The sequence below is a fragment of the Pteropus vampyrus genome, unplaced genomic scaffold (genome assembly GCF_000151845.1).
Source record: "Pteropus vampyrus isolate Shadow unplaced genomic scaffold, Pvam_2.0 Scaffold254, whole genome shotgun sequence".
NCBI lineage: Eukaryota > Metazoa > Chordata > Mammalia > Chiroptera > Pteropodidae > Pteropus > Pteropus vampyrus.
In genome coordinates, this window is record NW_011889035.1 from 1,607,161 (window position 1) to 1,635,022 (window position 27,862).

Genomic DNA, 27,862 nt, shown 5'->3' on the forward strand with positions numbered 1-27,862 from the left:
CATGAAGCACCCAGCCCAGGCAGCAAGGCTGAGATAAACAGGAGCTGGGGAGGGGAGGGGAAGCTTGTTTACTGGGCAGGAGTAAAGTGGAAGTGAGGGAGGAAATTTCTGAGCTTGTTTATAAAGCCACACTGGAGCTCAAATGCAAACAGGACACCATTTCTAATGGATGAATAAAAATCAATACTCCCCATCTACTGCACTTTTCCCTTGTCACCCTAACATACATGCAAAAAGAATTTTTAGGTTAAAATTTTAGGTTTGTAAGGATAGTAATGCTTTACCCCAACTCCAGGTAGTTTTAAGTGTTATATTTCTTGACTAGCTTAACATGTAATCACTCCAATTTCAGCCATTGGCCTGAAACACGTACTGAAGTAGCCAATGATGAGAGTTTCATAAACACGGTGGTGGCTGAAATTGGCTTACATGTAGGATCTCTTCTAGTGTGTACTAACTAAATGGAAATTTTTATATTAAATCTGGAAAATTTTAGATCTTAACTTAAGAGATGATTGACTGTTTCACAGTGTAAATATTTTTAAGTAGGGAAGGGACACACCTAGTCAAAAAAATCTTTGTTTACCTTACTTGATTTATTATATTCAAACTGAGAAATGAACTTGAGTACCATAAACCAGAGAAAGTTTTGAGAAGATCTTAGCCTAGAGAAGAAGGATAAAAGAGATGTAACCAGAATACTAGGAAAAATAACATTTTTCAGAGGTGGGAGGAGTAAATCACAACAGTTATATAAAGTGAAAAATCTAAAAGACTTAAATTCCCCCCAAATAGAGTAATAAATGCAAAAATTTAGCACAAACATATCAAGATTTTTTAATGTAATTATTTCAAGTTATATTTTAATGAATGGGAAATTCTATGATGTCATGTTAAAAGGCATAACAAATGCAGATACTATACAACGTGATTTCAAACATGTAAAGTAAAATGTATATAGGAAAAAAGGATAAAAATATATCAATGTTATCAGTGGTGGTTTTTGGGAATTGAGTTACAGATGAGTTTTTTCCTTTACTTTTCTTTATTTTGCAATGTTTCTACTGTACATATATTACTTTTGGCAACTTGGGCAGGGGAGAAAGTTGATCTTTTTTCCCCTTCTTCTAATCTCTTTTTCTAACTTCTTTTTAAGCCAGTAGTACTAGTAAAATTCTTTTTTTTTAGTTGTCTTCATAAATTTTCTGGCTGCTTACTATTTAGTGGACAAATTCTAGAAAAATGATGAGCTCTACCAAGGTTAGCATTAAAATGGTTGTCTCTGACTCAGTGACTTTTCATCTATGTCATTCATTGACTAACCCATACCAATACCTGGATTTATTTGTTTTCTTTTTTAATAAATGAATATATTGATACCCTAGTGAAAGATTAAGGTTTATACTGTTTACTTTGAAGTGAAAACTCAATAAACATGCCTTCGTTTTACCATGTTTTACATATTTAATAAAATCTTCTGAATTAGAAGCCCAATGTATTCCAATGGTGACAACTAAAAAGTATAATATTTTTCTTCCTTGTTTTTAGGTGTTTATTAAACTTTACCAATGGTCTGTCATTACTTTGGATTAATTTATAGATAGGAATTAACACCAGTAATAGAATTTGTAGACCAATAGACATGTTTTTAAAACACACCTTATATGAAACAAGCTTAGGTTTCTTCTCTATGTTTCAGACATCAGGAGGAAGAGGTTTCTTCTCCATGGAAAAAAATTTATTCTTCTTATCCTAGAGTAAAGAAATATGCGAACAAGTTAAGTTTTTATTCTAGAGAAATACTTTTTAATCCCAACCCCATTTTAATCTAAATTTTATTTAATGTTTCCAACAGTATTTCAACTGGTAGAGCAGAAAGGAAAAGCCACACACCCATGTGACCCAGGGACCCAAGAATCCACTCCTCAGTCTTCTAGACCCTCGTTATTCAGAATATAGCATCTGAACAAGCTTCATTGGCATCACCTGGGAGCTCATTAGAAATGCAGAAGCTCAGACCCCACCCCAGACCTATTGTGTCAGAATCTGAATTGTGATAAGATCCCCCATGTGACTTGTAGGGACATTAAAGCTTGAAAAGCACTAGGCTAGACAACTTTTTATTGCTTTTGTTGTTACATGTCCCAGAATAAGAAGGCATTGATAAAAGTAAATGAATAAAACTTGTTAATATGATGAGAGTGAAACTTCTGTTTACAGTCTGTACTGGAAATGTGTTTTAAAACTATAATTAGATGATCATGGTTTTAAATTTTAATTTTAAACGATGTGCATTAAATGTTAGAAAAGTCACAGCTACAATGATCATGTTCATTAGAAAGAGGAAAGAAGCACAAATGAATACAAAAATGATGACAGTGAGGATTGACTGAACTATCTAAAAGAAGTACACTTTACAGGAGAAGTTTTTGGAAATATTGTAATCCTTAGAAGACTCTTGTCGAAGGTGTCAGTTCCAAGGTATATATAAGACATGTGCAACTTTTCATGATTCACATACTCAAGTCAATAGGTTCCTTTGCTTTTTCCTGTATTGTTTGTATTCTGTTTAATTTAGCAGTCTCAAGTGGTGGGAAATCATATAGTTTTTTGGAAGGGAGACATATGTGAGTTAGCAGCAAAAGGATTTTGAAAATATAGTATGCATTCGACATATACTTCCTGGTTCACCATACATTGGTCATTCTTGTGACAGAGTGATTGAGCACCTACTCTTGCCAGGCTCCATGCTAAGTTCCAGATACACAGTGGTGAGTGAAAGAGACATGGTTCTTGCCTTCGAGTAGCTTCTGATAATATATAAATTACTGCTGATCAATTTTTGAAAAGTACCTGTGGAGTTTGTTCATCTATGGCATTTCCGCGCCTTGTACCTACCTTTTTTTCATTGATAATAAGAAATGTCTAATCCTTGGTTATCAGTCTAATTCATATAGCTTGATTAGTTGTGATTTGTATAGCAGGTAATAGCACTTCATATGGCAAAATGCAGCTGGCAACTTACAGAAAAGAAGTTAAGATATATAACAATAAGTTACATACTGTAACATAATCACTGTAAGGGCTTGACATGGGTGGGAGATAGTGGGCTGGGGGTTGCTAGGAAGGTAGTATGGATAAGTAACAATGAGCAGGAGCCATGAACAAGTTTTCTCCTAAATTGTATGGATGGAAGTAATGCAATTATGGTCAAAATGAAATACATTTAAAAAAAAAAATCATATGTTCCCAATTGATGAATTGGGTAATCTATTAGACTTGTATGTCTTCACATGAAGGTAATTTGTTTTTCAAACCAATCTTATAACATGGCATTTAGAAAACTATTCATCTTTAAGTTGCTTTTTGAGTTTTCTTGGAACGATGGATTTACCCACTATAATTGAGACCTGACAAGTTGGGTGGAAAGTTGAAATAAATAGCTCCTAATGAGCAAGTGGCCCAGACTTAGGTTGAATCAACCATTACTTTAGGACACTGATATCTTTGTGGATTTTGAGTGCAGTCCCTCCCAGTTTCCTAACCCTGCATTCCTAGAGCCCTGGCATTTGTGCCTGTTTTAACCACCACCCACAACTGGTTCCACCCTTGTTTTCCAGTGACTGAATTCTCTGCTATGATGGTCCAGAGGTTAAGAGCACAGTCTCAGAAGTCAGATGCACACAAATTTGTAGTTCTGACCTCACTACCTCCTAGACATAGGATCTTGGGTCGTTATGTCTCTATGTCTCAGTTTTCTCATCTAGAAAATGGAGATCAAAAATCTCATCTCATGTGATCATATGGATGATAGAACTATATAAGACACTTACTGCCATATGTAGCACATGGTAAATGGTAGCTACTATTACTTTATTATTATTAAACCCAGGTTTCCAAACTGGTTCCTTTCTGCTACATGAAACCGCTTTGGTAGCAAATGGTTTTGTTTGTTTGTTTGTTTGTTTACCTTGTGTCTCAGTCTCTTAGTGGTTGTACTTTCTCCCAACTGAATTCATATTCCAGAGGCTGTCTCCCTGGGCACCCTCCACTTTTGTGGCACTTTTGCTGAGCTCCCACTCTACCCCGGGTTCAACAGACACCCAGCTCCTGGGCATTGTTTATCTCATAGAGGCAGAAGTGCCTCGCGGTTAAAAGCCAGGGGAGACTGGCTGCCTGGGTTCAAATCTCAGCACTTCTACTTACTAGCTGAGTGACTCTGGTAAATTATTCACTCTTTCTGTGCCTCCATTTTCTCATCTGTAAAATGATTTGTACCTGTTTCGTTTGATCGTTGTAAAGAATAAATAGATTATCACATATGAAGAACCTAGAATAATAAATGCTATATAACATTCGATATTATGAGTCATACCTTGGTACTTATCCACTTCTTTCTTCTCACTCTGGGGTAACCTCCAAAATGTAATGCTATTTTTATGATTTGTATACACCATCTCATGTCCCTAGACTATCCGGACACTGCTCATGTTTCCACCTCAAGACCCCTGCCTTTTCCACATTCTGTCACAGATGTTCCTGGCAGACACTAGCTGTGACAGTGAGGAATGAGTAATATTTTCTTCCAAACTTTATGTCTGTGAGGAACAGTACACTGGGCCCAACCTGGTAGCCTCTTATGTAAAATAGGCTGAAACTAAGAGAGCTGAGCAGAGCAGTTGCCTTATTCTTCCTTAATTCCCTCATCTCCCTCGCCCCATTTCCACCAGTAAACAAAGACCACCCGTCTGGAAGAAAGAGCAGTGCAAGACTCCTCCCCAGTTGAAGTTGACTGCCTTGCTAGAAAGTATTACGTGGATAAAAAGCAAAGGATAGTCAGGAGGATAACTCAGAGTATGAACTTCTATTGAATCCAGGGGGTAAATTGGTTAGCTGAACTGTTACTGTTCTATGATGAGGCAATGTGGCTAAACTCAAGGTAACCTGAGAGAAGTAAGTCAAAAGAAGACTGAATCTCGATTGAGAACTTTGAATAAAGTACACATCACTATTTTGTAAACTGTTTAGCATTCTCAGGGGCTTTAGTGGAAGTCAGGGGAATCGGTGGTAGTGGTGGGGGCGTGTCTTACTTCTCAGCCCTCCATGCCTCGAATAGTACTTGGCTTGTGGCAGTAAAGTGTTTCTGCTCTGCAGTCCTGGCTTCAAGCCTCCCACGGGGAGATTCCTTTTAATGCTCCAAATCCCTTCCAAGGCCACTGTTAATATTTTCAAAAGTAAGATATTGATTATTAGTTTATTCTTTTTATAGCACAAAATATTTAAAATATTTACTTGGTGATTATTTTTTCAGTCATTTGAATGGAGGTTTACTTGGTTTGATTAATCAAACCACCCAAGGTTTTTATTATTTCTTTAATCTTTTATTCTAGTTCATTCATTCAATTATTCTCTATGCAATTAAAACTCTACAGTGCTTAATTAGATAATTCAACTTGACCTTAAAGAAGTAGACAAAAAGCCAATATAGAAATATAAATAACAAAACATAAAAACACCAAGAATAAATAACGGTTTATATATAGACTTCATTCAGTCAACCTTATCTGATTCTGATACCTAGAAGTGCAAATATTTCAAAAGATAATAAAACCCAAAGTTATCACATTAATTTATCCAGTAGGTCCAACACTCTTTTAAAAGCCATGAACTAGATGCTATTGAATCTTCCCTTGCAAGAAAAAATAAACTCACTGGAAGATACCATAACAAAATATTTGGAATGTGATGTCTATACATTTGCAAAAGCAAATTATAGTCTTAAATCCTGATACCATTCAATAAGTATGGGTTTAGTACTGGGCTTTTCTCCATATCTTAAAACCAATTACTTAGTTTGATTTCAGAGTTAGTCAACATACATTTGCTATGTAGAAAACTGTGACTCAAGTCAAGTAAGGTAGTGAATTTGGGTTAGTGCCATAAGTTGTTTTTCCCATTTCTGAAGCTGCAAAATTTGATGTCAAATGTTTTCCACAGATCCAAGGTTGTCCACTAGCATCCACATTGACATTTGATCTCTCCCTAAAATATTCTGTACCATGTAACAATTAGGGGCATGGCCTTCGAGTTTAGAGGAAATCGAGGTTTCGGTTTCTGCTCCACCACCTACCGCTTGTATGGTGTTGAGCAAGTTATTTAACCTACTATGTCTCAGTTTCCTCATCTTTGAAATGGGGATAATAATATCTATCTTAAAGGATTATAGAATTTAGATGAAATAAATAAAAAGTCCTTTGCACTCAATAAATAGTAGCTATTATTTTTACAGGGACAACAATTTTCCTGTTCAAGTATGGCCTCAGGCATGGTCACTGAGCTGACTCACTGACTTGAATGTCAATATTCGCCTGTCCTTCTCCTTCCTGAATGGAGCAGCTGAAGCTATCTGTCAAGATTAGTTTCTTCCCTCTTTTTCAAAGATCTTCAAGGAAAATACCACAATCTTCTGTTGACTTAAGAAAGTTTAAGCTGTTCTTTATATCTAACCTAAATCTTCCCCCACCATTCAAACCAGTTTCCTCTTCTTCTGTCCCATTTAAAGATAGAAGAGGGTTGCTCCCCAGCCTCTGGGCAGTAAACTGTCATATTTAGGAGTCCACAAACGTTTATTAAATATCCCCTGTGCACCACACCCTGTAAGAGACCAAGAAAATGGGTTTAGATTTGTTCTGAATTGTGGCAAGTTCTGGTAAGTGGAAAACAGTTTAAAATCAGGAGGCAGAACTATGTAGTAAAACGATATCAAATCAGATAAAAGAATTGTACTGGTCTAATTTAGTTGTGCTCTTTCAGATGCAATCACAAGTATAGCTGGAAGTTTACAACTTACTGGGAAAATACCTGAAATGTAAATGAAGATGCTCAGAAATGCATGAAAAAAAAAGTCAAAGCAAAATATAGTGATGCATAAATATTTACTGTTCTCAGAGATAGAGACTGCTGGAAAAAAATAGCACTACTTTGATCTGATATGATGTTTGAACGAAGAAGTTACGAAAGGTGATATGATCAGAGAAAAGGGTCTGAAAAAAAGCACAAATCCCTTTGAAGCAGATGCTTCTTTAAAGAGAAATCCAACTCCCTCTGCTCTGTACACGCCTAGAGGAGGAAGGAAGACAGAGGGGGAAGCAGGGCCCGAGTGACTTCAGTGTTGGCACACTTACCCTGAAAAGGGAAAAGCAGCAAGCAGAAGAGCAGGAATTAAATCCTTTCTTGAATCTCAGAATCTTCTAGAGATTCTTCTTTCTTCTTTTCTCATGGCCACAACCCCTTCTACTCATAAACTTTTTTAGGTGTGTTTTTATCCTGAATTTTAAAGTTACTACACTATGCCTTTATGCTGGAAAGTTTAGTCAGTGAGACCTGGCCTGGTCTTTCAGGGAAGGTCAGCTCACCCTATAAAAATATTTTTGTTCCCTTTGGCTATCTCGGGAATGTGAATAATGAACATCAGAGCTTAAAAGCCAGTTTAGAGCCATATCCTTTGTGTTAACAAGGTAGAGATTTAACCAGAGGAAGAAAAATTTAAGTAATTTAAATTTCTTTGGTGACTTCTAGGCTCTGTAATTATCTTGACATGCCTTTGCTGTCTAGTAAATTCCTTGCATATTGTAGGTACATAAAACATTTTTTTTGACAGAATTATGAATAACAAACATATCCACACTCACTGAGCAACATTTTATATTTTCTGAGTTAGTACTAAACATAATTAATAAGCCAGACTCAAAATTACATTAAGGCACATGTAGATACAAATTAATGGATTTGGCAGGACACTACTGAAATTCATCGAGAAAGGATATGTTGTGTAAAAGAAAACCAGTAAACTTCATTAATCAGATTTTTCATGACTCCTCAACCTCTGCAGGTTTTAGCCAGAAAAATACAAAAGCTCTTTGCAATTTGAAAGCATTAAATTAGAACTTTAATTTATTTTTACAAAGTCCTTTATAGAGGTTCTTAGAAATGTAGAAATAGTTTAAAGATAAATGGTAAAAATCAATGTTATTGTTCTATAATGCGTGTCTCACAATCTTACCTCTACTTTTTAAAAAGTTGTAAGGAAGAGAAAATCTTTCGGGAATCATTAAGAACATGTGAATGATGACGTTTGTTAATTTTTTCCTTATCCAGAAAGTTCTATAAGTTGCCCCAAATTCCATTTTCATTTGACAGAAAATCAGATCAGAAAATTGCATTTCCTTTTTTCAGGGTAATGAGAACCTTTCGTTGTAGACCTTGGCCTATGTTCTTATGTGACAGGAACGTGTAATACCTTTGAAACCTCTGTTCTGCCTCAGATGTGGAACTAAACTGAGGCTGAAACTGGAGAAAATTGTGTCGATGTCAACTTTTTTTTTTTTTTTAATAAAGAGAGTACTATTTGCTACCACTACAACTTTAAATCATTTCCCATATTTTAAAGAGAGCCAGTATAACTCAATGGTGAAGAGCAGAAACATCAGCTTCTGACAGGCCTGTATTCAAATATCAGCTATTTCACTGTGACAATGGGCAAGTCACTGTACCTTCCCGAACCTCAGCTTCCAGATCTGCAAAGTGGGAATAAGGGCACAGAATGGTTGCAGGAATTAAGAGAGATACTTTGTAAAAACTCTCATGTCTAGAAGACACACTTCAATGATAGCTCTTATAATAATAATTATTATTACCATTATCACTGTCATCATGATACAGACACCATTCACCCACTGTACTCCTCACCCCAGCATTCAGTGCTTCTTTCTGAGCCCACATGCCTCTGCATCAGGAGCCTGCTTTAGAGGCCTGGCAGCCCGTTTTTTTTCTGTGGTCACCGATGCCATTCCTTAGACCCAAGTATGGGATGCACAGTAATAACCATCTAGGACAACGTGGCCATTTCAGTGTCTCCACCTCTCGTTAACTGTTGTTACAATACAACCACAAGAACAGATGGGATAGCTCCTTCAGCTGAGGGTCCAGAAGACTGAACAGTTCTTTTTCTTTAGTCCCCTGTTATTACTCAAACAATAATATTCCAAAAGAAATGTTATATTCACTCTATTAAATGTCCATAAACCTAACTTCTGAATCTTTTCATTTTTGACCTATTTTATTCAACCCAAAGAGAAGAAACATTTGATCTTTTACCAGTTTCATTCAACCAAAGGAAAAGGAAAAGCAGCATAGAAATAATTTGAGTCCATTACTTCTGGAAACTTCCATAATTCTCATCCTTAGCTCAGTCACAAATAAAACATACTATAATTAAGTCGACTAACTTCAAGATCCCCCTCGTAATAGAATGTATAAGTTCTTCAGGACATTCACCCACATACTTTGCTATATGGTCATGTTTTGGTGCTTTATCAATGGTTGAAAGAAAGTTCAGTCTGGACATTTTTTGGAATCTCACCTTCACCAACCATATTATTGTAAAAGCAATTGGATTGTTGAAAAATTCAAACAAACCCAACCAATACATACATAGCTACACAAATATGCTTGGATACATGCATACATCTTGGGTCCTCAGAATTTAGATAGACTTGGGTATATCTAAGAAATAGTATGTACAAAATCACAAAGTCACAAATTCAAGTATATATACATATATGTGTGTGTGTATGTATATGTGTGTGTGTATATATATACATACATATATACATACATACATATATATATGTATATCCAGAAAGTAAGAGAAGAATGAGGTCATTTTATTTTAATATCAAGAAATTTGAGGAAGAAATAAGATTTAAAGAGCAAGCCATCAACTATGTCATATGTTGCAGCAATCTCAAGCCAAGGGTGGAACAGTATCCACTGGATTTAGCCATAATATGACACCAGAGACACTATAGTGAGTAGAAAGTCAATGGCATTTGGGGTCAGAACTGAATTTGGAATCCAGTTTTGCCACTTACTTAATATATAATCTTGGACAGTAAAAACCTCTCAAAAATCTCAGTTTACCCACTCATAAAATGGTAATCATAATACCCATATCACATGGCTTTTATGAGGACTTGCGGTAAGCAAGATAAAGCCCCTGTCATCAGGTAGCTTATGTTCTAGGGGGAAGGATAGTTAATAAAGAAGTATACAAATAAATATATAATTTCAGGGAGTGATAGAAAAAGGAGAAAAAAGAAAGCAGTACAAAGGATTAGAGAGTAACTTGGGAAGGTGGGTAGTTTCTATTTTGACCTCGTGGAGAGGTTACCTCTGAGAAGGTGACATTTAAACTGATATTTGAATGAAGAGGGAGGAAGACATTTGTTTGTGAAGTGTCAAGGTCCTGAGGTGGAAATGGTTTTGGTATGTTCCAGAATATCACCAAGTAAGCCTAGGTGGCTGAAGTGGAGTGGGAAAGAATAGGAGATGAGTTCAGAGGGATGAGCTGGCCATACAGGGAGATTAAAATGTAGACAAAGAATAATAAGAAGGCATTGGAGAGCGTTGAGCATAGAGGTGATGTGTAGAGAATAGACTGTTGGGGACAACAGTAGAAGCTGATATAGGATGTTACTGCTGAGCCTGCAAGATATGATGGAGGCTTGGACAAAGTTGCAGTTGGGGAGATTAAGGACATATTTCAAATGTAGATTCAACAGGATTAGCTGATGGACTGGATATGAAGTTAAAATATTTGACTTTCTGGGTGTTTGGTTTAATCAACTGAGTGAATGGTGGTACCCATTGTTGAGATGGAGCAAACCTGTTGAAGAGCAGGATTTTAAAAGCTGAGACATAGAATAAGAGTCTTATTCTAGACATGTTAAGTTTTAGAGGCCTATTAGACATCCAAGTGGAAAGTTCAGTAGGCTTTTGGGATTTCAGGAGAAAAGCAGAGGCTAGGATACTAATTTTGAAGTCATTAGCTCAATAGGGAGTAATCACCCAGAGAGTGAGTATACATAGGGAAAAGGGCTTGTGTCTGACTTCTCCAAAGTTTAGAGGCTAGGAGGAAGGACAGTTGGCAAAGATAAGAATGAGTGGTGTGAGCAAAACCTGGAGATTGGAGCATGGGGACCTGAAGGCTAATTTAAGAAAGTATTTTTATTTTTTATTTATTTATTTTTATTGTTATTTATACTTATAGCAGCACCTGGTCTTCCTAGGTGGTCTCCCATCCAAGGACTAACCAGGCCGGATCCTGCTTAGCTTCCAAGATCAGACATTGAGCTTGTTAAGGATGGCATGGCCATAGACCCTGAAATGTGGCTCCGCTGGGGCACAAACCCAGGACCTTCTGCGTGTAAACCAGATGTGCTAATTGCTACACTATGAAACCCCATCCAGAGAAAGTATTTTTAAAAGGAAGGAGTAAACTGTTGTGACAGATGCTACAGAGAAGATGAATTTGATGAGTCTGTGGATTGTATTTGACCGTCAAGGTCATTGGATTTGTCCTTCAAGAGGAAAGTCACTTGCAAACTGGAAAAGAACAGTCTAACTGGAATGAGTAAAAGAGCAAACATTAAGAAGTGGAGACGATGGGTCAAGTCTTAATATATACAGGAGCAATACAAGTCCCTACAAGTTTTATGCAGAATTCTGGGTGTACATGACAAGCCATGTTTTCTAGGAAGAGAAGCCATAGCTTTCATCATATATTTAAAGGAGCATGTTCCTGAAACCCTGCACCAGCAGGTCCAGTGGCTGGCCCAGAACTGCCAACACTCTGAGATTAAGCTGGAAGGACATGGCACCCTTTCTAGCCACTAGTTCCCTGTTGTGAACATGAACATGCGCCTTCCAGTCATTTAAAAAAAGAAGAAAAAAAATAGCAGTTTCTGTTTTCCATAAGTACAGCCCTTTTAAAACTTACCTTTACAGAAACCATTATTATCGGCTTTGAAAGATTTTTCTAGCCTAAAATAGCACCTCTGTGTAACCTCTAGTGGATGTTATAAAAATGCAGCCCAAGTATTCTCCTTTTATGTGAAAGTATTTTAAAAGATTACTTAGAAAAATAAATTTTTATAAACCAAATGATATTTCCTAATCATTTAGACTGTCTTATAATCGAATATATCCCAAAAGAACAATACAACATGCAACTAGTATATGACTTACACATTTATAAATGTATAAATGAAAGTAAGCCCAAAATATAATAGTATATACTTAAAAAATATATCTATCTTTAACCAGCAGGGAAATGGGACATGTAGGCTGGGTTTCAGAAAAACAATTTAGTAGTCGTTCTGCATCCATTCATAGAGTTCAAACTAGACTTTAAACTTCCCTTCAAGATATCATAGGAACAAAATTGGCCATTTTGCTGCTCTTTCCTTTTGTAAGAATGAGTGATACAGAAGGCCTAAAAGGTGTCTTTATGGTTGGTTTTGAAATATAAAGAGGGAAAACATGTCATGGAGTCTGAAATGATGCACTCTGGGCCCACAGCCTCTGCTCTTGGGAATCCTTAGAGAATGTGGGCCTTACCTGCCAGATGTTCAATAATCCTAAGAAAATGTCAAGTTCTCTGAACATTGGAGTCATGTCTCACAGTTCTTTTATTTCATCTGGTACCCATGAGGGTTTCAATAAAAACCTGATGATTTGAAGAGCATGAAGTATGAACCTAGTAATCATCGAGAAAGAACTGTGAAAATGAAGGTCTTGTGCAATTTCAAAATAACATCTGCAAGGGATTGTGGAGTTTCTAGAGTATATCCTTTTTTCAATGAACCATCAATGAGAGCCATCAATGCCCAGACTGTATAACTCATATACCATGTGTATATACAATAAAATCCTTAGATGAGTTGACCTATTTAAATGACTTATTGTTCTGGGTCAGTGATTTGCAAAGTGGTGTTCCTGGACCAGTAGCATCGACATCATCTGGGAACTTGGTAGAAATGCAAATTCTTGAACCCTGACTCCAGAGCTACTAAGCCAGTTACTACTCTAGGGATGGGGCCCAGCAATCTACTTTTAACAGGCTCCCAGGTAATTCTGATAACATCTAAACTTTGGGAACCACTATTATCGGTCATACCTATATTGATAAAGATTTAACATGTTATCGTGCTTTACAGGCACTTGGAAAAAATTCTGCTTATCGTTAAATAAAATAACCCCACCAAAAATGTAGGACAGCAATATAGATACTGATACCTAGCTCATTTTTTTCTTAAATATAAGAGTTTATTTAGGCATAGGCAAAATAATTATAAAATTCACCCAAGAATTTCCCAAAAGACCCATTTTTCTTTTGGTAGTCACAGTTTTGTAATAAATAATCTCTCTGCCATCAAATAGGCAATTTCATATTCATTCACAAATATAGTTCATTTGTCACTGAGATTACCTGCAGGTGGATTTTTAATGTGGCATTCATCTCTCTTAATATAAAGTTCTTCTTCCAGTACTTCCTTAATTCTCTTATGTGGCTCACAATATAAAAATTTCTTCCCTATAAAGACATTAACAAAATTGGTTACATATCATAAATTATTCCCAACCTTCTAGCCATTACACCTATACGAATAACTATTTTTTTAAAAAAGACATATCCTTCTATACAAATGCAGAAGATTTACTCTGTAAACTCTATTTTGGGAAAATCTCAGTCATTGTAGTTTCTGTTCTCTTGGGACTTCAGACTTTCATATAATTCCTGAACTTTGTGGGTAAGTTTAAGATAATTTTTTAAGGTATTATAAAGAAATACATGGTGTTTTCTTCATTAGCTTCAAGAAAACTTTCATTTATTCAATAAACTCTTATTAAAGATCTACTCTATATCAAGCATTTGAGTAGGGGCAGAGGACAGAACAATGAATAATTCAGATGTGAGCATGGAGTCTGCAATCCAGATATATAACAGAACAGCCTCAGCATTATTTAATCATCATTTTAAAAGACTGAATCTGAATTGTAGTAGTGAACCACTTATGGGTGTATGACTTTATCCTGGCCCCTAAATCTGGCCCTATAGGACACCAGTGCTACGTGGAGGACTGTATTATACATTCTGAATACCTTAGCTATATTTCTTCTGCTCTGTGCTATCTCACCCTGCCTATCTCTGCAGTCTCTCCTCTCAGCCTTTCTCTACTGCTCTCTGAGTTCCCACATGGCCTTTCTGCCCATTCTCACATTGAAGCCTTTGTATATTTTATTTTCTCTGCCTGAACTGCCTTTCTCCTAATTTTTTGGGGGGGCGGGGGGAGGGCTGGGTAACTTCTCAAATTTCAGGCATAGCCTTAAATTTAAATTCTTTAGGAAAACTTGCCCTAACTCCACAAATCTCAAAATGCCCCTGGTTACTTCTTCTCATAGTACTCTCCTCTTTTCTTTCATTTAATTTATTGAAATTTAGATATAATTTCATTTACTTTATATAACTATTAGTGTAATATATGTCTTCCTTACCAGACCATAAATATCCTAAGAGCTGGGATGTTGTCTGTTCTGTTCATCAGAGTCCTAAAACAGAGCTTGGCGCAATAATAGGCACTCAGTAAGTGTGTGTTCAAATAGAAATAAGTATTGTTAAATTTGACTGAGCTGAAAGACTTCTGTGCACAGGTCTACCCGTTCAGCCTGGTGGATGTCAGGGAACCAGTAGTTCTAGTCTCACTACTCAAAAGCTCAATTCAAAGAACTGTGGAAAACCTAAACCACCAAATACTTTAGCTATTTAAGATTTGACGTTATACTCAGAAGGATATGACAGGTGTCTCATCTTTTCCAGACTAACCAATGAAGGACACAAGTGAATAAATTTGGCTTGTGGGCAGATTGGGCCAAATGGGGCAAGATATCTGGCGTGGTCCTGGGTCACTCCTGGTCATGAAGACCCAAGGACACTCTTATCCACAGACAAGGTAGAACTAGATAGTTATTGGGTCTCATTCGTTTCCCAGAAGTTAGGAGTCATATGAATGAGAGATGGGGTTAGCATTACTCCAGCTTAACTCCGATTTAAACTTTTTTGGTTAAATCATGATCTTCAGGCAGAAAAGGGTTTAAGAAATGTGGCTAAGAGGAAAGAAAACCCTATAACAGGTCAGTAAAGAGAAAGAGATCACTTCTAAGCAAATTTCAGCCCTGCTGCTATGAGAATTTACAGAGGAAATCACTGAAGGTTTTGAGGAACTGTGAAAAATGAGAGTAGAAAAGAGTTAGTATAGGCAAATATTCCCTAATCTGCTCCTCCCCTCAAAAACATGAGAGAGAGAGAGAGAGAGAGAGAGAGAGAGAGAGAGAGAGAGAGAGAGAGAAGAAAAAAAGAATGGGAGAGCAGAAAGGTGGGAGAGAGGAAGGGAGAGAAAAATAAAGAAAAAATTTTTATAAGTTAACATAGCAGCTTAATGTTGATCTTCACTAATATTTTTAATGGATTGGTCAACAAATTGATTGTGAGTGTAGACCATGAGGAGCTATGACCTTTAAGTGTAAAGGACTGCTGAAAATATTTTTCCAGACTAAACTGCTTTCTTCTGTTAAGAGTTAATAACAATTGGCACAATTTATTGAATGCTACCATGCCCTAGGCATGTTATATATATTACCTTTCTTTCTCACAATCACCCTTTGGGCAGATATAATTATTCTTATATTATAGGTGAAAAAGAAACTCCAAGAAGTCACAAAACTCATAATAAAAATTAAAAACCATGTCTACCTGACTTTCTGACACCCAAATTACCAAACTAGCTAGATTAGAGAGATGTAGCCACAATGCATCTGGATTTCAGCAAGGCATTTGATAAAGTGTGTTTGTAGGAGGCAGAATGTCCATGCAAAAGAAGCTGGTTGACAGATCAAGGGCTCCTAGAAACTACTTGGAACTGTTGGGATCAGCATCTAATTTGCTAATTTGGATATAGGAACTGCCAGCAAACTCACCCAATATGAGAATGGCACAAACTTGGTGAATGGCAAACACAGGACTCAAAGGGCTACTTCTATACCTGGAATGCACTGCTGAAATCTGTAGGATGGTATTGATAGAGATAACTGTAACAACTTGTGCTGAGGATTAAATAAATGCGTAAGTATAGGATAGAAAAGGCCTGGTTCAAATATTTTCAGTTGAACGAAGAAGGAAAGAGAAGTTATGGATGGCACAGACTGCATTTGTTATATGTTTTAATAATATAAAGTGTCTGCCAAAACAGCTAATCTAATTTTGGATCCATTTAATAGAAGTATAATGTTTAGATCAAAGGAGGTTATAGTCCCACTACACTATTCTAATCTGATCATACCTAGAATACTGGATTCAGTGATTTAATAAACTGGAGAATGTTGGAAGAAGTCAGCCAGCAAATTATTTTAAAGGTAATATTGAAGTCTATGAAAGCTGTGGTGGGTGCTCAAATAGCCACCTTTATGTAATTCAAGGATGAAATTATATAACTTCAATGGGAAAAAAAACACACTTTTTCTGTGTATATTTGAGAACAGATCTGTAATTAGGAAGTAGAAGCTATAGAGAGACTGAAGACCTTTCTAAAAAATAGAGACTGAACACTCTTCAAAAAACATTTGAAAATTGAACGAGTGCTTCATGTGGGTGTGAACAGCCTGTCTCTACTTCGTCTGAGGCCCTAAAAGGAGGTTTTCAGGGAGGCTGTCGCAGGAACTCTTTGTAGGCTGGGACCCTGACTTTGTGAGCTCCAGAAAGCTCGGACACCTGCCTGAATTCATTATTTATTTCCCTGCAACTTGCCCAATGCTCGGCATGCAATAAGGACTCAATATTCCTTATTGAGTTGATGAGTGAATGATTAATTCCATCTTTTACTCCTACAGTCACGTTATTAAGGAACCTTTTAAATTCTAGCATCTTTAATGAGAAAATTCCCAGATAGAATTTTAAGTCGGAATGAGGAATTACTTAAATACACCGAATACTTAAATATACTGAATTTAGTTGTTCTAAGTAAGGCCTCTGCATGCTGTTGATAATAATAAAAGGAATGAGGTATCATAAGCAGTAATATTGGGACTGATGCTGAGGGAAGAGCTCCTTTCATTAGAAGGCAGCCGTCCTGCCTCTCCCTGACGAGGTCTGGCAGGAGGAGGATGTGTGGTCCCGAGGCTCCAGAGCTGAGCCGCTTCAGCCCAACCCTCCCTGCTGGGGCCTGCAGTGCACACTGGAGCATCCAGAACGGAGAATGCTCTCTAGAGAGGCAATCAAGGAGGCGCTGCAGAAGGCCTGGAAACAGCTCGCATTCCTCTTTGGCCTATTATTTTCACCATCATCATTCCTTAGCACTTGCTGAAAACCTGTGCTGCGCCAGGGGCTGTGACATATCTGTAAATTCATGGAACGATATGGATGAGCGCTGCGACCTGGTGCAGGCTCGAGTTACAACCACGTCGGTTGTGGCTGTGGACCAGAACTGCCTTTACTTATTTAAATATTATTTGTGCGTTTGGCAGGGCAGGGAGGAAACAGAGGTGTTAAAATGTGGCCCGTAATTGTGAGAGTCTAAATGGAACCGGTAATAATTTATGGACTGAGAGTTCAAGAGATGGGAGTTTAAGTATTTTACATATTTCTCCAGCACTGAGTGACCGTGGGTAAGTCAATTCCTTTCCTCCAGTCTAGATCTCAGTTTCCTGGTCTGTAAAATGAAGGAACTGGCAAAAATGATCTACATGCTTCCATGTGTATAAAATTTATATATATTATAAATTCATAGATAACAAAATATATAATATGTATTATAGTACATGTAATATATAATAAAATATGTAATACAACATTTTAATATATAAAGCATAATATGTAATAAAACAAAAAATATTATATATAATAAAATTTATAATATATATTTTATTGTGTATGAAATTTAAGTTTATATTATATATACCTTTTTATAATTTCATATTTTTATAAATTTTTATATCTTCATATATACAATTTGTTTCAATACCTTCTAGGCCGACGCCACTACCAATTAAGTCGGAGGCTACCTGGGCTCAGGTAGCGTTTAGTGAAGGAAAGCTTGGGAAAATGGACCGGATTCTTTCTGCCACCATGCCATCACCTCTGCCTCTGCCAATACGGCAGCTTCAACCCCTCCCTCCAAAACCTTTGCGGCTTAAGTTTTCCGGTTTCCCCAAGTTTCCTCTTCTACCGGTTCTCCCTCGATTCCCCTTTCACCCGTTCTCCACATCGCACCTCCCTCTGCGCAGGTTAGAGGAGAACTCACACTGTTTGCGGGACTCCTGGGGGCTGCCGACGCCCGGCTCTACGCGCGTCCCGCACCCCAGCTGGGTCAGTTGCCGAGGCTGCTCCGCGTCGCGGCCCGCCTCGGGAGCAGCCACGGTAGTCACCACTATCGCGTCCTCCCCTCTCATTCCGGAGCGGTCTTCGCTGCTGGCCTTCTCTGCTCCACTGGCCGCGGCCAGAGAATGCGAGGCGTCTCCGGTCGCCATGGTGACTATGGATCCTCCCCGCCCCCAGCAGCTCTCAGCCGGCTTCTCGCCTGCCTCAGGTGTCCCGCGCGCCCAAGAAGGCGCTGAAGTGAGGAAGCTGCTATTAGTAACTGACCAAAGCAAAGGACCTGCCATTAATCTCTATTTTGTTCCTCACACCAATTTCGCAAGAGAGACTTTACTATTCTAGGAAAAATGCGATTCACAAAAGCTAAGGAAATTGTCTGAGGTCATACAGCTAGGAAGTGGCGCAAGCCGGAATCCGAATTCAGAAAAGTCTGACACTAAAGCCCAAAGAATAGATCACCACCTGGAACAGGTAGGGGCCGGGAGCAGGAACTGAAAAGGTGAGTTCAAGGTAAGGTCGCTGGTTTCACGCCGTGTTCCGCTTGTTGTGTCCTGTTCTTTGCTACACACACAACGTGATCGAACACAGGAATGTTGAGGATTCTCAGCCTTCGGATTGTAAGTTATTATTATTGATTATTAAACAATTCTTGTAGTTTTCAAGCACGTTTGTATTCACAATCTATTTCAATCCGTATAATAAATTTCATGAGGAAATTAAATTCAGAAAAATTTGATTTGAATAGCAAATGGGAAAATCTAGGGTTTGATTTGGATTATGAGGTTGCTTTTGTTTCGTTTTTGCAGCCATTTAAAAAAGTGAATTATGTTGTGTTAATTTATGAAAGCTAATTGTGCATTACTTTTCAGAGTTAAATAATTCTACAAGACTCATTATCAAATTCAGGGGACCCTATCTGCCTTCATTTCATGCCAGAGGCAACCACTTTCACCTCTTTTGGCTGATAATTCACTATTTACAACCATATAATCAAATGCTGATTTTGCTGCTTTTTATATTTTTCTATTTTAGGTATTATATGTTGATTTCCTACTGTGGAAGATGATAATTTAACTCTCATGCTTATCACCTCACATCTACTTATTACCCTTTCAAACTAATAATGATAAGATAAAATTTTGACTGGAGCATTTACATTGCTATGACTGTGTAAACTCTAGTCATAGCCGAGTTATGTAATATATGGTCACTTATTCTCTCTTCATGACCTCAGAATTACCTGGAGTTAATAATTTCCTTGTTTTTCTAATTTGCTTGATTTTTAATGTCCTTATCACAAATTAATTTCCAAACTCTTTTTATCCTTGTGTAAATCTCTTACTATGTTCGAACATATGAGGAATTCTATCATCTTTTCTAAAAAGGCCCTTCTAGAGAGACTTCTGATCTGCTCCAGTCTGCACTGGATGCTCTCTAGAACAGTAGTTGCACAGCTGTTGTATAAGGATTTCGCTTCACCATCATGCCTCTCTCTTGTGTTGGATCCCTTATTTATGGAACTCATCTTTTTCTTTCTTAGTTTATTTACTCATTTGGTAGAGCATGTCTCCAGTAGCCCTTTAAGAAATGATTTATGGGAGATAAAATGTCTAAATCCTTACAGGTTTCCAAGAGTCTTTATTTTACTGTCTACTAAAGTGGAGCTCTAACTGTATAAGGAACTCTGGATATAGAAAATCATTCTTCTTCAGAATTTTAAAGTCATTGCACCTTTTGTCTTCTGGCATTCACTGCTGCCACAGAATTCTGCTGCCATTCTATTCCAGACCCCTGGTCTAGGACCAGTTTTTTGTCTTTCTAGTAACTTGGAGGATCTTTTCTTTGTCCTCTGTGTTCTGAAATTTCATGATGTTACAACTTGATATGGGCCAAATTTTCAACCATTTTACTAGACAGACATCAGATCATTTCAACCTAGAAACTCATGTCCTTCATTTTAGAGAATTTTTCTTGAATTATTGCAATTTCTTTGTTTTCTCTGTTCTCTCTGGGACTCCTGTTATTGGTATGCTAACTATCCTGATTTCTCTGATCAGGAGAAATATTTTTTTTCCTATTTTATATCTGTATTTTTGCACTATTTTCTGGGATAATTCCTCAAAACTATTTTTTAAACGTTCTATTTTTCATTTCTGATATCATGTTTTTAACTTCTCAGAGCTCTCTAAATATTCTTTTTCATATAACACCTTGGCCTTATATCATGGATGTAATATCTCTCTGAGGATATTAGTGATATTTTTCATTTCCAACTTAATTTTCTCCTTGTATAATGCTGCTTCCTCTAATTTACCTGTTCCTGTTTGTTTTGGTCTCTTAGCTTTCCTCAATCTTCATGTGATCCTTGACTTTCTTGCCCTATCTAGTACTGAAGAATAAGAATCTAGGCATACAGGTGAGACTTACTGGTGGGTAATCTGTTTGGGCTGTTTAGTTGAGGAACCCCTGATGTCAGTACTTTAAAATCTTATCTCTTGAACTGCTCTGATTCCCCATGGGGTAACTCCAGTCCTCCTGCTGGAGGGTATCAGTATGGTGCCAGCACCCTGGGAAATGAGTGGGAGAACTGAAGAGTCAACATGAAGTATATAAGTATTCATGAAATTCCCCCATTTCAATATGGTGGTCTTGCCCTCAATTGTGCTTTGTACCTTCCAGTCTAGAGAGCCTTTTGGACTTCCTCCAGATAATTACTTCCAGTCATCATCTGGGGTGGGGAGCATCTATATAGCTGCTCAGAATGAGGGAACTGGAGGTCTAACTGCTTTATATTTATTGTGATAAAATATAGATAACAAAATTTCCTATTTTAACCATTTTTAAGTATACAATTCAATGACATTAAATATATCCGCAATGTTGTATAGCCATCACCATTATCCATTTCCAAACGCTTTTCATTATCCCAGACACTCTGTATCCATTAAACCCAAATTCTCCATTTCTCTCTCTCTCAACCCATGGTAATCTCTATTCCACTTTCTGCCTCTACAAATTTGACTTTAGGTACGTCTTATAAGTGGACTCATAGAGTGTTTTCACTTTTGTGTCTAGCTTATTTCACATAGCATAATGTTTTTAAAGTTCATCTATGTTGTAGCACGTGTCAGAATTGCATTCTTTTTAAAGGTCAAATAATATTGCATTGTATGTATATACCACATTTTGTCTATCCGTTGTTGGACTTTTGGATTGTTTCCACCTTTTGCCAATTGACAATAATGCTGCAATGAATATTGGTGTACAAGTTATTTGTTTGAGTTCCTGCTTTCAATTCTTTTGAAAATATACCCAGAAATGGAATTGCTGGATATGGTAATTCTATGTTTAACTTTTTGAAGAACAATCAGACTTTTTCAAGTGGTTGCACATTTTACATTCCCACCAGCAATGCACAAGGCTTTCAATTTCTCTACATCCTTGCTATCATTAGTTCCTTTCCTTTCCTTTATTTTCCTTCCTTCCTTCTTTCCTCCTTCCCTCCCTTTCTTTCATAATAGCTAGCTATCCTAATTAGTGTGAAGTGTATCTCTTTGTTGTTTTCATTTGCATTTCTCTAATGACTAGTGTTGTTGAGTATCTTTTCATGTGCTTACAGGCTATTTGTATATCTTCCTTAGGGAAATGTCTAGTTAAGTATTTTGCCCATTTTTGAATTGTGTTTATAAATATTTTTCTCCCATTCTATGGGTTGCCTTTTCACTTTGCTGATAGTGTCTTTGATTTTAAAATGTTTTAATTTTAATGTAGTCCATTTATCTTTTTGTTTCATACCTATGCTTTTGGTGCCATATCTAAGAAATCTTTGCTAAATTCAACACCATGAAGACTTTTCCTCTGTACTTTCTTCTAAGAGTTCTAAAGATTTAATTTTTACATTTAAATCTTTGACCATTTGGAGTTAATTTTTGTATTAACATTATAGTGTGATGTAGGAGTCCAACTTTATTGTTTTGCATATGGATATCCAACTTTCCCAGCACCATCTGTTGAAAAGGCTATGATTTTCTAAATTGGTCCATAAATGTGAGGATTCATCTTTGGACTCTCAATTCTATTCCATTGATCTATATATCTATCCTTATGCCAGTATCACAATGTCTTGATTAACATAGTTTTCCAGTAAGTTTTTAAATCAAGAAGTGTGAGGCCTCCAACTTTGGTGCTCAGTAACAACATTTAGTGCTTCTTAATTGCTTTCATTAATGTTTTGTAGTTCTAAGAGCAAAAGTTTTGTGTGCCTTTCGTTGAATTTATTCCTAGGTATTTTAATCTTTATTCTTTTTGATAGTTTTGCAAATGAAATTGTTTTCTTAATTTAATTTTCATTTTGCTCATCTGTAATGTTTAGAAATAAAGTTGATTTTTGAATATTAACCTTGTATTCTAGAGCATTGCTGAATACATTTACTAGCTCTAGTAGTTTTTTCAGTGGATTCCTTATGCTTTTCTATATACAGGATCATATCTTCTGCAAATAGATGTACTTTTACTTCTTTTCCAATCTGGATGCATTTTATTTTATTTTCTTGCCTAACTGTCCTGGCTAGAATTTCCAGTACAATGTTTAATAGAAGTGGTGAGAAGCAACATCTAGTATTGTTCTTGATCTCAAGGAAAAAGCATTCAGCTTTTCACCATTAAGTACAATGTTAGTTTTGGGTTTTTATAGATGCCTCTCATCAGGTTGGGGTAGGCAAGCATTTCTTAAACAGAGAACTAAAAGCACTAACCATAATGAAAATTGATAAATTAGTGGTCATTAAAATTAAGATATTCTCTTCATTAGAATCACTATTAAGAGAGTAAAAAGGCAAGCCACAGACTGGGAGAACATGTTTGCAATCTATATATCCAAGAAATGGCTAGTATCCAGAATATACAAAGAACTCCTACAAATCAATAAGAAAAGGGCACACAACCCAATAAGAAAATAGAGAAAGATGAACAAACACTTCGCAAATGAGGAGATCCAGATGGCCAATTAGCACTTTAAACATTGCTCCATATCATTAGTCATAAGGAAATTGCAAGTTAAATGTACAATGAAATATTACTACACACTTACTAGAATGGCTATTTAAAAAACATCAACAAGGTGGCAGTAAGAATGATTGAAAGAATATGGAGCAATTGGAACTCTTATTCATTGCTGTTAAGAGTATAAATGGGTACAACTACTTTGGAGAACTGTTTTGACAATTTTTACTAAAGATGAATATAAATATACCCTATGGTCTAGTAGTTCTAACACTAAGTATATACAACAGTGTATCATGTGTATACCAAAACCATATTGTAGAATGTTCATGCCAGCGCTATTCATAAAAGCCCCAAACTGAATTCGAAAGCCCTCAAAAATCAACAATGGTGTGTACATACATATGTACAAAGTATTACATGTTCATATCACTGAATATTCCACAGCAATGAGAAAACAAACCTCTGCCCAATGCAAAAATATGGATGAATCTCATAGATGTAATATTGAGTGAAAGAAGCAAACACAAAAATATACATAATAAATAGTTCCATTTATGTAGGTGAAATGAAACAATGGTGATAGAAATTAGAATAGGGGTTACCTTTGAAGAAGCACTGAGAGGGAGCATAGAGAGGGCACTGGTTGTGTCCTATGTCTACATCTGGGTCATAGTGACATGGATGTGTTCACTCTGTAGAATTCATCAAGATTTCTGAACTTTACTGTGTTTTCTATACCTCTACAAAATTAAGCATATTTCAGTTAGAAAAAATTAGTCTGAAATTGTTTTACTCATTTGAAAAAATGTGGTTTACTTTGATCAAATAATAAAGAATTATGCAGTTGTTGTTTTTTCTTTTTGTCACCAAAATCAAAAAGCTTGGAGATAACTTGTTAATGCAGTAACTGTATTAATTTAGGTGGTTTATTTTTTTCTTTCTCCTAAATGGCTTTTGATTTTCTATTTCTAATTATTATATGTGTTTTCAATTATACACCATCTCAAATTTTGGGGTGGATAAATTATTGATAAAAATTATTATAAAATTTACTGTTTTATCTAGAAACTGTGGTTATTATTATTTTTTAATTCCACAAAACTAAAAACGAACAATAAAAACAGGACGGCTTATCCTTTTTTCATATTAATTAAATGTAAAAGATGCATATGTCCACTAGATGGAGGCAAAATCCAAGACTAAATCTTATTTTATAAAAAGTTAAAAATTATGTTTAACGTAAAAAATGAAGTCTTTATCAATCAAAATTTAATATATTACCAGAGTTAATATATTATTTTGTATTACTTAATGGCATATTCATAAAAACTAGGTGGAATAAGTTTTACATTTTGTATTTAATCATAGATTTTGAACACACCTCCAAAAGCCATCTCAATCTTCCTTCGGCTAAGTAACGACAATTGAATTAGCAATGGATGTTTAATGCTTCTGATTTTTCTTCAGAGAAGTAGATGCTATAACCACTTAGGTTATAATTAATTTAGGTGGTTTATTTCCTTCTTTCTCCTAAGTGGCTTTTGATTTTCTATTTCTAATTATTATGTGTTATCAGTTATATTCTGTCTCAAATTCACAGATTCTAACATTCCTGACTTATTTTAAAAGCCAACAAATCCTTCTTATAGTAATGAAGCCACCCTTTTAAATTTGTTAAATGTTGTCAAACGGACTATTTTAGGGCAATTATTCCATTTCCTGCTCTATCATTTAATGGAGAAACTATTCCGTCCAATTACACGGGGCTTTTTTACTTGAAATTTTAAAATTCTAGTAAATTGGTGAAATCTATTTTTTTGGACTCTGCAGTCCCCAGGAAGATACACTCCTAGAATTTAGTGACAAGGTCCTAATATGTTCCTACTTGCTACAGAAAATAATGAAAGGATGAAATTAGTTATCACTGGATACTTACATTCAAAAAATCAACTTTATTGAATAACTTAGGTATAAAAACTGCATTCCATTTACTGCATAGAATTTAAAGACTTGGGCAGGTATATACACTTGCAAAACTACCACCACAATCAAGATACAGAACATTTCTAGCACCTCCAAAAAATCCTTCCTTCCTTTTTGTAGTCCAACTTCTGTCCCTGTCACCAGGCAACCACTGCTCTGCTGTCTAAATGAGTGAAATTTTCCCCCCAAATGGATATTCAGTTGTTCCAGCACTATATCTTTAACAGAACATCTCATTGAAATTCTTAGCACTTTTGTCAAAAATGAATTGACTATATCTGGATTTCTAGACTCTATTCTGTTCTATTGATCTATGTCTATTTATCAGTGCCACACTGTTTTGATGTTGCTGTTTCACAGTTAGTTTTGAAATCAGGTTGTATAAATGACCCAACTTTTTCTTTTTAAAAATCGCTTTGGCTCTTATGATTTAATGAAATTTTTATTTATGTTTTATGACATAAAATGTAATTTTCTCTCAATAGCGGTAATTTTTATGCCCTCAAACACTATCATAAATAAGCTACATAAAATTATAAAGAAAATGGAATTTTTGTTATGATTATTTGATAGACTATCTGGTGGTACTTGGACATTAACACTTGAGAACACCACAGATGAAGAGCTATAATATTTGAACATGAGCTTTCTGGAAACTTGTTCATGACAATGATTTACTTAACCTCCATAAGCCCAATTTCCTCATTTGTACAATGGCATCTACCTCATGGGGTTATTGTAAGGCTCACATGAGATAATGTACGTGAGCATCTACAGCACAGTTGGCACACATTAAGCACTCAATCGTTAGCTGTTAAGATCATGACAGTGGTTGGTGTGTCACATCTTGGATATATAAGAACTTTCATAAATAAGTTCAGATGAGACGTAATTCATGCATTACATAAAAGATGATTGGGGAAGGCTGATAAACAAATGTAGAATAGTTTTACATTATGATTTTGATATATTTCATCTTGGAATTAATTTTTAAACTGAAATTGCTAAAATAAATTATGTTATTTTTATTTTTAATAACAAAAATTCTAAAATTCTAAGAATTTTAGATTTGTAATGACATTTAGAGATTATCACCTATTTTCCCAGTTGTTTTATGCCTGGAACCCATTACTCCCTCCCCATTTCACTCTTCTCTGCAAAGGGCTGTTGGCTTCATTTATGCCTTTTTTCTAGAAGTAAAAAGCATGTGTATCAACTTAATAGCATTTTATTCAGCAATGAAATAAAACATTTACATTTATAATGGAGCAATCTATTAAAAATCAGTATATAATTATGATCTCCATTAATACCCAGAAGTTCGAATTTCCCTAAACTCATCTGACCTAAGGGCTAAATTTCCTAGAGGCCAAACCTGGAAGTAGGGAGTGGGTTTTTCTTACAAATGATACTCAATATTGAAGACTTTTCTTTTTCTAACTGTATGTTTTAGCCCAATTTTTAAATGTTTAAATGTTCTCAATAAAATATTAAAATTTTAAAACAATGATTATCTAACTTTTGAATGTACACTGATGAATATTTGGACTCAAAGGAGTGCTTTAAATGAAACTTAATTGCATGGTAATATAACAATTTCGGGGCTAGCCAACTTATGAAATCTCCTGCCTTAGAGATTTTGATGACATAGAGCAGGGAACATTTGGCAATGTCTGGAGCTATTTTTGGTTGTCATAAGTGGGGAGGTAGAGCGAGAGGTGCTGGTGGCATCTAGTGAGTAGAGGCCTGGAGTGCTGCCAAGGATGCCCCCACAACAAAGAACTGTTTGGCTCCAATGTCAATAGTGTGAGAAACCCTGACATACGATTACCTTACTAAATGGACTCAAAAACCTCTTCATTGCCAAATAATGGATTCTCTTAACAAGCTTTGCATATCTTGAAATAAGAAATATGCAAAAACACATGAAAGCAAATATGAACTCTAGTGCTTGTTTTTCCTGGTATGTGCCCTGAAAGATTTGATATTCGTATTAAGTCTTAGTATTATTCCCACAGTGCAGTTACGTCTTGGTCCTAGAGTTGATCCTTTCAATCAGGATATGTTTTTTATTTTAATTATTAAATTCTGGAAAAACCTGATAGGCAACTGATTTTTTTAAATAATGGCGGGCTTACTTTCTCATTTTTTGGATTGCTAAAAATTGCCTGTTTAAGGCAGCTGTATCTGAAAATGAAACTCTAAATGACTGCTCAGGAGACAGTGCTCCTTATAAACTCACATTAATTCTCCAATGATGTTTTTCTGATTTTCAAGTACTATATATCTAGTAGAGCTGAAATGCTGAAGGTATTATAATAGAAAGGAAAGGAAGAAAACAAATTAAGTAACAGCTTGCTTTTAGATTTTTATAAGCTATGTAAGTCATTAAGCAGATTTTCTGGCCTACAAACCCTGCTACTCTGAGATCCTCTGGTGGTCATGGTCATAGAAATGTCATTAAATTCATTGCAAGAACTATTAGATTTACTTGAATTTGATTGGATAATTAAAGTGATAAGCCAAAAATGAATGTTTTTGTGTTTTTATTCCATTTGCTCAGTGTTAATGAGACCCATTCTGAAAAGGGGAGAAAATTAGGTATGA

The 27,862-nt window shown here is 36.0% G+C and overlaps 1 protein-coding gene across 1 annotated transcript; it reads right to left on the minus strand.

Annotated features, from left to right (window-relative positions):
• Window positions 1-1,519: 1,519 nt before the first annotated feature.
• On the minus strand, window positions 1,520-18,342 carry CUNH11orf97 (chromosome unknown C11orf97 homolog). Its single transcript, XM_011374743.1, has 4 exons — window positions 18,195-18,342; window positions 13,331-13,435; window positions 5,091-5,216; window positions 1,520-1,752 (listed from the first exon to the last, which is right to left on the minus strand). The coding sequence occupies exons 1-4, from the start codon at window positions 18,340-18,342 to the stop codon at window positions 1,748-1,750; spliced, it is 384 nt and encodes a 127-aa protein (XP_011373045.1). The 3' UTR covers window positions 1,520-1,747.
• Window positions 18,343-27,862: the final 9,520 nt, after the last annotated feature.